The sequence below is a fragment of the Euprymna scolopes genome, chromosome 2 (genome assembly GCF_053919585.1).
Source record: "Euprymna scolopes isolate OS-2025 chromosome 2, ASM5391958v1, whole genome shotgun sequence".
Lineage (NCBI taxonomy): Eukaryota > Metazoa > Mollusca > Cephalopoda > Sepiida > Sepiolidae > Euprymna > Euprymna scolopes.
Genome location: NC_136483.1, coordinates 130,541,247 through 130,552,136, shown reverse-complemented (window position 1 = coordinate 130,552,136; position 10,890 = coordinate 130,541,247). Strand labels below are relative to the sequence as shown.

Sequence of the window (10,890 nt, the reverse complement as noted above, 5' to 3'; positions counted from 1 at the left end):
TGGATTAATAAGGGCCCCCCTTCTCTCTCTCTCTCTCTCTCTCTCTCTCTCTCTCTCTCTCTCTCTCTCTCTCTCTCGCCAGATCAAAGTCGAGTGGAACACATTGATAAAACATAAATCCGGAGCGAATCCTCAGACGGAGGACGTTCATCTGTGAAAAGGGAACTATATTCGTTTTTGTCTTCATCTAAAACAATAAGGTAAGTTAAAATATATATTTGCTTTTTATCTTTTTTTTTTTTATTATTTATTTTACATGCAGTGAAGTTCGTTAATAAACCCAAATGGACTTTTTTGTAGATTTATTTGTTATGCCTCTTTAGTAGTGGTGGTGGTAGGGGTCTCTAAATATTTGCACAATAAATACTCATGATCAGCGGTCCTGCTGTTTTTTAACAGCGTCGGTGACCACGAATTGTAGAGCCATGGTAATCTTGGGAAGACAGGTAAAGACGGTAGTTTCCCGTCACTTTCCGTCTTGATTCAGGAGCGTATCTTCCCTCCGTGAGTTAAACGCGCGCCCTAGATAACAACCGGTAATTTTTCGGTGTGGTACATACAGCGCCTAGCCTTCCCAAATGGTCAACCATCTGGTACTGGCCAGGCTCATAGCTGCTCAACTTCAGTGATCTGGCGAGAACTGGTGTATCAACATGATTGTGCCGTATAAATACTATCTCAATGTAAATATAAAAATGTATTAAATATTTAATCTGATAGTTGCCAAGGGAGAGAGTCGAGTGACCTGTTTTATGTGAGGCCCGTTGGGCTCTATTTGTCGTCCTAGGATTTCTTTTGTTCTGTTTTATTTTAATTTGACTTTTCACATAATCTCTCTAAACGAGGCGTTTCAAACGGGCGGCAATCATTTTCATTGGTCAAAAGTGTTTAGTTTTACATCTGGATGTGAAATCCTCTTCTAGGACGATGAAAAAATAAAGCTAAACGATCGGAGATGTTGATCCCCCCTACGCAAAACACAGAGCTAAAAGAGTATTTTTTTAATTGATTAAATAATGCTTTTATAAACGACTTTATTAAGGCTTTAAGTAACTAAGTATCTTTAGGAAACTATTTGGAAAACAACTTGGATATTTTAAAAAACATGATAAAAGTTGTAACGCTTTAATGTTTACTAAGTACAAACCTTTATTAACGAGTAGCCACGAAGGAATCCATGCAAACATTTTCAGGCACAATGTGTTTGAATTGAGAAAGACAACGCGCTTAACAAACAAAGCAACGGCATTCGAGACAGTAAAACAGTTTCTTTTTTGTCGTGACTTACGTTTCTTATATTTATATGTCATTTCGACAATATTTCTTAAATTGAAAGCTGGCGGTAACTTTGATATCTAATAAATTTGATATGTACTTAAAAATATCTATCGATTTAATTACATTCGAAATCGCTTAAAGCCACACACGTATACGCTAATGTATAATGTACCAACATTGACAGAACGGGTCACAGGTTGCGGTCTATTAAGTTTACCTTTAAATTCGTGCAGTTGTCAAAGACAATTCTGTAGCAGCAACAAAAGTGAAAATAACTTAAACGATTACATGTAATGATTAATGTTAGCTGTTATAATTAACAATGCCTTGAAATGACTTTAAACTGCATCCGGTTGTCATGCCGACAATTTCCAGTGGGGTTAAGGAATCATCCTTAGTTGCCATTACCCCAGGTAGTTTACTTGGAGTAATGGCAACTAAAGTATGATTCCCTAACCCCACTAGTTCAGGTAAACTAATATATATACATATATATATATATATATATATATATATATATATATATATATATATATATATGTATATACATATATATATGTATATATATATGTATATACATACATGTGTGATAAAATGGAATAGTCGATGTTAACACGTCAGTGTGTATGTGCGTGTATGAAGTTTAGATTGTAGAATGTGTTAGACAAGATGTGTGTCAGCCAGTAACGTGTTTGAAGCGTTATCGTCGTGAGTATAAATTCCATCAACCGAATGAATGTCGAATCTATTGCTATCTACTTCATGGCTGATTATCATTTTCGCTGTTGATGTTTCCCTGTTTGTATTAAAAATTTGAATTGGTAATTTGACATCGTAATCCATTTAAGGGTTCTAGGTGCGGGCATTAATGGCGGAAAAAATAGGTGGACATAGTTTTGAAAACCGGTTTATTGTGTTTTTTTGTTGTGTGAGTTTCCGATTACTTTTTGATCGTATTTGAAAGATACTAAAGTTAATTTCCAAAAGGAAAAAAAATATTTGTACACGTGAAAAAAAGTTACAATGAAAAATGTTTTCACAGCGACATTCAGAAGCTGACAAATTCAGCTAAATTTTGAAGTTAAATGAATTCATTGCAAAAATCCTTTGAAATATAAACATTAGTTTTCTGGATCTATTTCAAAGATAATTAATAAAATCCTAAGATATTGAACTAAATAAAAAAAAAACCTTGTTTGTACAAAAAAATTAGCTTAATTAACCCCTAAAAGGCAGAGATTCTGATGTCGCACAAACCAAAACAAAATGAAGTTGTCTAAAAACGGATTCCAAGGAAGCCCAAAACGTCAGAAAGTCTGAAAATTATGTCAGGTAGTTGGGGGAAGGCAGGGCGTGCTGGTTTTCTTCCCCCCCCCAGCTGTGTATCCATACATTCCTATCGTGAACGTTTGTATAATTTTTATAATTTTTAATTGAATTATTTTCTGTGTTCCAGTTTTTAAATAATGTTTTTTTTTTCAAGATAATATAAAAAAAACTCTGTTACGCCAAAAGTTACACGTTCATTCAAACAAGGAAAATATTAGAATCTTACATATAAAAATTACACAAAACATGTAGTCTAAAAGAAAAAAGTAGAAATATTTTTGCAATTATAATTTTTTGTCTGAAAATATTCAATAAACAATGCTTAATTTTATGATAATATCGGTAGTTCGAGATTTTTTATTTTTTTAGTTATATCGCGGCCACTTTGTATCAGTAGCTACGGTAGCAGTATCAGAATTTTTGTAGGAATTTTTGACACCCCTAACACGAAACTGCGAATACAATATAAAAATCTCGGAATTTCTCTGTTAAAAGTGGGTTATTTATTTTCTTTATGGATTATACTTCCAAAATAAACTATTACAGTTGTTTTAAAAGTAATAGAATTTTTTTTTTTTTTTAAACAGTAATGAATTTTCCGAACTCAATATTTTTCAATTTTTAAACTCAATATTTTTCAATTTTTAAATTTTAAAAATCTATCAAAATTTTTCTATTGATTCTATTTTTACGATATTTTCAGGGTAAATGTGAAATTTTATGTTCTTTCCAATAAATCGAATATAATATTTTAGACAAACGTTTTTTTTTTTAATTCACGAACCCCCCCCCATCCCAATTTTTAAGTGTCTATTAAAAAGTAAATACTTAATTTAGTAACCCGAAAGTAAATAATTAATTTACTCACAAATTGAAGAGAAAAGGTCAATACATAATATATTCAAATTTAAAAAAAAAAAAAAACATAGTGTTCTTTTAGAATTTTACCTGTAAAGTTTGAAGTTTAAAACCTTTTTTTTTTAAACCACGTTATTTGTTATTTCTTTTTTTTTTTTTTTAATGGAACCTTGGTCTTTGCTCCTTTAATTGAAAAAAAAATTAGGGCTTGAATTACATTTTTCGAGGAGTTATAAGCTTGGAAAGACAGGGGGTCGAATAATTCACGCCTCCCATTTTGTAAATGTCTAATAATAATTAATTTAGAACCCGATGAGTACATAATTATTTACTCACAAATTGAAGAGAAAAGGTCAATACATAATATATTCAAATTTAAAACAAAAAAAACATAGTGTTCTTATAGAATTTTACCTGTAAAGTCCGAAGTTTAAAACCTTTTTTAAAAAAAAAACACGTTTTTTTTTTGTTTTTTTTTTTTAATGAAATCTTGGTCCTTGCTCCTTTAATTGAAAAAAAAAATTAGGGCTTGAATTGCATTTTTCGAGGAGTTATAAGCTTGGAAAGATGGGGTGGAATTATTCACTATTTTTCACGAAATTTCTGACACCGCTATAGCTACGGTCATATCGAATTAATTTATACAGAATTTAGGACCCTTTTTCGTAATGTTTCTGAAATTGTTTTCTTTCTTTTATTGTTTATATATATATATATATATATATATATATATATATATATATATATATATATATATATATATATATATATATATGAAAATTTGGGGGGTACAAAATTTAATTATGGCTAAATACAGACCAATCAATATGATGATTAAAAAAATAAAAAATGAAAATAAAGGTTACAGGCTTCGTTCCTCGCTCAACAGAGCTAAATCGAGGAAAATACGATTAAGAAAAATTATTTATGAATATGGCGGGGGCGTTAAAAAGGAGAAAAAAATAATCAGGGGGGGGGAATTACATAGAAACCAAATTAAGTCCTAAATGATTTTCTTTTTGCTTACAAAGAGAAGATCCCAAAGACTTAATAAAAATAGTTTATATAATTTTTAAATGAAAGGATGAGTGCGACTTACTCAAGATCGTAAACATGTCAGCACTGAAATTTGTGGCATACGCATGGTTATTTATGAGGTGCTCGCAAATCGAAAAGCCATACGTATTATTCAGAACATCCGAAGGTGAAAAATTTGCATACTGAATCTTTGATGGTACGTGTTGTTTCAAACGGGAATCCAATCTTTGCGATGTCCGCCCAATGTAGAGCGCGCTGCAACTACATTTGTATAAATAAATAAATTATTATGGTGAGGGGGGGGGGAGAACGGCTTTGCAAATGGATGCCCAACATAGGTTTGGTGTAAAAAACAACACGTGGATTCGATGCAAAATAACACCGTTGTACAGACAAAGAAATTTGCTTAGCAAAACGATCACTGATAGTACTTAGCCAAGGTAGACGAAGGTACACAAGACATCTATTAGCTACAATTTCTTTAGATTTGTACAAATTGGAAACTTTCTTATTAATAGTAGTTTCAACAATATCTAAATGGTAACCATTGTTACAAATGGTCTTCGTAATGAATTTAAGCTTGTCATCCAGATTAGCTTCAGAACAAATCATTAATGCCCTATGTGCTAAAGTCTTAATTGAATTAAATTTCTGATTTATAGAGCAAAAAGAGTCCCAACGCGTATAGAGACCGGTAAATGTTGGTTTACGATAAACAGAGGTAAGAAAATATGAGGATGTCTTGGACACAAGAACATCTAAAAACGGAAGAGTAGAATTTGTTTATTTGTCTACCGTAAACTTAAGAACGTTATTGAGGGCAACAAAAAAAGCATATATATATATATATATATTAAACCACAGCAATACAATCGTTTTGTATATATATATATATATATATATATATATATATATATATATATATATATTAAACCACAGCAATACAATCGTTTTGTATATATATATATATATATATATATATATATATATATATATATATATATATATATAAACGGCTATATGTCTGTCTTGTCGGTCTGTCAGTCTACCAGTCTGTCTGTCTGTCTCCATATTTTAAAACTTTATCTCCTCCGAAACTAAAAGTCGCAGAGTGACGCTAGAGGCCTCAAATAATTGGATTTTTTACGTGCCGTTTTTGATGGGTCTTTTGCCGGTTAAAATTGCTTTTAAATGTGTCAAAATGGGTCAAAATTGAAAAAATCCTTATACATTTTGTACATTCATCTTAGTTTATTTTTAATTTTTAATCGGTTTATGTACATGTCACGTTGGTACAGTGGTAAGGTCATCAACTTTCAATGCTACAGTGTCGGTTTCGATTCTAGCTGATGGCACCTAAATACTTTTTTTTTACTTTGGCAATCACGACTCCATAATAAACTATACGAAATCTGGATAAATTAAAATATCATATTTAAGCGTATTTTATACCGGTGCAAAGTCCCCCTTATATATATATATATATATATATATATATATATAATGTAATCCTTCTGTATATAATATTTTGACTGCAAGAATTCCCGTCTAGACCAAATTACCGTAGGTTTGCAACAACAGATGCCACATACAAATGTATTGTGTTTAGACTATTATGCACTACATTATGTAACTTTACAACTTAATTATAGACAGATTTAGACCTTATAATAAAATCCTACAATTCATCCTAGGAGAGAAATCATCACTATCGCCAATATCATTAGAGGACGTAGTTCCTATTTTCCCTTTTAATTCATAACTGCTCTTACCGCTCCCACTCTACACCGCATAAAATTACACACAGTAGACTTGTATTGCCCCGTCACTCCTATTAAACTCATAGAAATAACGTTCACTTTCGATTCTCAGATTCAGAAAATAATTTATCCCTTTGCAAATTCCACCCTTTCTTTTAGATTTTAAACCTTTAACAAAAACGAACGCTCACCGATTTTACACAACATGGCATCTGCAAGACAGCGTTACGCGAAATTGTTACACCATATACACACATGACACCAACATTACGTGTAGATTGTTTACTTCTTGGCCGTTCGCATATATTTAAACAAAACCGCCAATAAAAACTTACCGATTGGCTACAGTTTACTTTGCATTGAGTTTGTCATCTACTCTCTCTTTCTCTCTCTCTCTCACTCTCTCTCTCTTTAAAAAAGACTTACCGAATTATTCCTTATAGCGTTATTATTATTATTATTATTATTATTATTATTATTATTATTATTATTATTATTATTATTGAACTTACGGTTACTTTAAACTAAATACATACTCATATCGTTTTCCCCGTTCATTCTTTCTCATATTAAACTATAACTTTTGTCTTTTTTATTTTTTTATTGGAGAGAGTGGGACGTTTGAGTCTCGCTAGCTGCTATAACACAAAACAAACAAGACGTATTCTCTCTCTCTCTCTCTCTCTCTTTCACACTCTCTCTTTAAAAAACTTGACGAATTATTCATTTTAGCGCTATTATTATTTTTTAAACTTACGCTTATTATAAAGTAAATACATGCACAAATCGTTTTCCACGTTCATTTGTTCTTATATTAAATCATAATTTTTGTCTTTATTTATTGATTTTTTTTAGAGAGGGTGGGTCGGTTTAGTTTCACTACCGGCTATAACAAAACACAAACAAACGTATTGTTCTCTCTCTCTCTCTCTCTCTCTCTCTCTCTCTCTCTCTCTCTCTCTCCCCTCTCTCTCTCTCGTTCAACAATGATTAAGTGTGTTTCCTTATATACTTTGAAAGTAACAAACATTGACCACTACCAAGGAAGACCGTGAAAGACGAACAACATTTTCACGTTATTCATTTTAGAAGGGGGATTTCCATACCGTCCGTCCAGAGTTTCATTTTCGGAAAGGGGGTAAATAATGCATGGTTAAGTTTACGGTAACTTATTTTTTTTGGGGGGAGGGGGGCTATGTTTCTTTTGTTTTTTTGTTTTTTCCACTTTTCGGCTTCTACAACGTTTTTTTTTTGTTTTATTTATTTATTTATTTATTTTTTTGGCAGCGCAGGGGAATTTTTACATTTGATCCAACTCCTACATTTCCTTGAGAATGACGAGTTTTAAAAGTTATCCAGTATACTCGTTAAGACAAGGTCATTCATATTTGGCGCAGACAGGTACTTTTCAAGATATAAATACCTGCATTCTGCACTGTAATTCACTTGCGGAGGTTAGGGGTGGCTACCAACAACAACAACAACAACCGTACTTTACTTTTTTACGTGGGGAGGAAGCGGGTATGCTTTCACCGGGCAACGCCGGTTAACGGGTCCTGCTAGTATGATATAAAACTCAGATTTTGTGACAATGAAACTGTCTTTCTAGTTTGCGAGTTCTGTTTTCAAAAACTGGTCTGCTTACCAATGTCATTGCCACCCTGTCTTATCTCGGATATTGAAAGCCACTGTTGCTATTCTAGGCATACACAAGGTCAACAATATATTTGTTATAAATTATATTTGTATTTTATATTGTAATATAGAAGATATCCACTTGGTCATGGCCGCCCTGCCTTAAATCAAACATCGAAATCCACTGCTGTTATTCAAAACATAAGGTCAAAAATATATTTGTCATTATGGCTAGCCTATTATATATATTCTTTCTACTTCTCTCTCTCTCTCTCTCTCTCTCTCTCTCTCTTTGTTGCTCCGATCTCTAAAGCATTAAAATTAAATAACCTTATCATATTCTCTTTTATTCTAGACATCAAGGATGAATGAAACTGCAACTAACGAAACGACAGAAATCCTTGCCCGCCTCAACAAGGAACAGGCCATCATTATGATCCCTTCAACTATCTTGGTCATCATCACAATGATAGTGGGTATGATTGGCAATTCTCTCACCTGCTATGTGTACGGATTCCGACTGAAGACGACACCAACTTATCTGTTTGTTGTCATGTTGGCCATCGTAGATTTAATAACCTGTGCAATCATCACACCTGGCCGAATTGTGCAAAATGTTGCCCCCCTGATGACCATGTCAGATGGCATGTGCAAAAACCACATGATCCTCTCGGTTTTTACTGGACTCTCTACGTGCGGATTCCTCGTCGCCATTGCTATCGACCGATACAGAAAACTATGTTGTCCCTTAAAGCCACAGGTCACAATGAAGAGTGCAATAATAATAAGCATTTCGATCTGCCTGTTCTCTGCTATACAGGGAGGCATAGTAACTCTCTATTATGGCAGTGTAAGAAAACCTACGAAAGTTCCAAACGTTTTCGGCCATTCCTGTTCGGCAAAGATTACCAAGAAAGTCAACTACTACCAGCTGGGATTCTTCGCTTTTTATCTGCTGATTACCATATTTACAATCATCCTGCTAACCATTTTATACTCAATTGTCTTGCACACGATGAAAAAGATTGTAAACAGGAGTAAAACGATCACTCCGCCTTCGACCACCTCAAAGGTCGAGAGGTTTCGTCGAAGGCTCAGCAATGCAGTTATTCAAATCAAACTAAAGAGTGACTTAAGCAGTAGCGCTAGTGACAGCAGTACCAAAATGACCAACTGCGGCAGCACGGACACGTTAGAGGGAACGGTGTCTGATATAGAGAATGGCTCGTCGGTCAGTTCTGTTCCACCGTCGTCCTCTTCTGGTGTCTCTTCGGGTCCCTCATCGAACGAAGCTGACTGTTCGCATGCAACACGCATTGTCAAGAAAGAGACTCGAACAACGAGGAGTTTGAAGCGAGCTGAAGACAATATAAAACGCGTGAACCGTACCACCGTGACCATGATGATGATAACAGCGGTGTTTGTGTTGACCTTCATGCCTAGCATATCGGCAATGATGGTGAATTCGGCTGTGAAAGCCGAGCAGAAAATGGGAATGGCGGTGGCCATTATTTATTGGTTGGCCAGACATTCCTTCTATATCAGTTCGTGTCTAAACCCGGTGATTTACGGCTACAGGAACCAGAATTTCATGGACGAAGTGCGTTTATTATTGCGCAAATTCAAATAAGACGTTTGCTTGATGTGTGAGTCAAGCTATCATATATAATAACAAGGTGAAATTCTCATCAAAGCAGGATGTGCATTTATAATCTGAAAAGATTACAAGTTTTTTCTCAAGGTTGATTCACGAATGTTGTACTTATAACATGCTCATAATGTCTTGTAGCCACTGACAATCATCCATTTAACTCTTATCATCGTCTTTTGACATTGATAAGCGACGATACAACAGTTTAAAAAAAAAAAGAAAAATGTTAAACTGTTGTTATTTCTGTTTTGTTTTTAGGTTTTTTATTTAGTGACTTTCATTTTTCTCCCGTCTTTTTATATTTAATTTATTTACAAACATAATTGGAATTTTTTCCCTTTAACGAAAAAGAAAAAACTCAAAATAATAATCGTTTAATTCTATACAAGGATCGAAAATGCTTTAAGTTTAGAAAATCACAATCGTAATGGCATATGATGTAACTTCCAATTTTTAATTGGTATTTTTTATTTTTTTTATTTTATTTTTCTAAGCTAGATGTATTCATTGTTTACAGTATGTTTGTCTGTGGAATTTTGCAGGCAATGTAAAAATGCATTTTCCTAAAAAAAAAAAAAAAAACAAACAAAAAACACTACAGATAATTTACACTGTTTTTCTTTGGAAGGGGAGGCTTCCAGCTGCAACGATTGCGAAAGTGTTCTTTCACCCTCCAGCCATTCCGAGACATGTTGCAAGAGCCGGTTCCTTTTACAAGGCTCATGCCAACACAATCCCGCCAACCGTTCGGAGGAACGCAAATGAACGTTGCTTAACAAACTGCCAACAGTATTCAGGGATGAATATTTATCTTATTCGTTCAATCTCTGCGTTTGAGCTCAATTACAAACTTGAACGACCTCGTGTCACATTTTGCTTTTGTGGAAAATAAAATAAATACTAATTACAAACTTGAACAAACTGCTTGTCGAAAATGACCATAAGCAGGCACTAACGCAGAGAAGTACATTCTCATTAATCAAAACCAATTCGTGTGCCCACAGGTACCACAGCATCGGACCACGGAACTAAAATCGCCTTTGACTGTTACACAACGCTCTTGCCGATGCACAGCCACTGAGACTTATTATACAAAAGAGAAGAGAAATGTTCATCGTCTAGAGAATATCTGTCCTGTCCAAGTGGAGATACTTCTAATGCCACATTGTGAAGTTGTCTCATATTTTCCTTACAGAGTGTTCTACCTTGTGAGAAAGATTTTGTAGAGAAAAGAAAAGGGGCATCACCTAATTTCAAAGCTGCTTTTGAACTCTATCAAGACAGGATAGGCGCGGCGAGTAGCTCTGGCCCAAGTGTGGCAGCAGTACTCTATTTTAGGAC

General features: G+C 33.9%; 1 protein-coding gene across 1 annotated transcript; it reads left to right on the top strand.

Annotated features, from left to right (window-relative positions):
• The first annotated feature begins 78 nt into the window (after positions 1-78).
• Positions 79-10,143, top strand: LOC145296126 (uncharacterized). Its single transcript, XM_080142283.1, has 2 exons — positions 79-200; positions 8,254-10,143. Exon 2 carries the CDS (start codon positions 8,263-8,265, stop codon positions 9,526-9,528), a length of 1,266 nt encoding a protein of 421 aa, XP_079998409.1. The 5' UTR covers positions 79-200; positions 8,254-8,262; the 3' UTR covers positions 9,529-10,143.
• Positions 10,144-10,890: the final 747 nt, after the last annotated feature.

What these genes read in the sequence shown, in the direction of transcription:
- LOC145296126 (XM_080142283.1), top strand. Translation starts at nt 8,263, where the DNA reads ATGAATGAAACTGCAACTAACGAAACGACAGAAATCCTTGCCCGCCTC.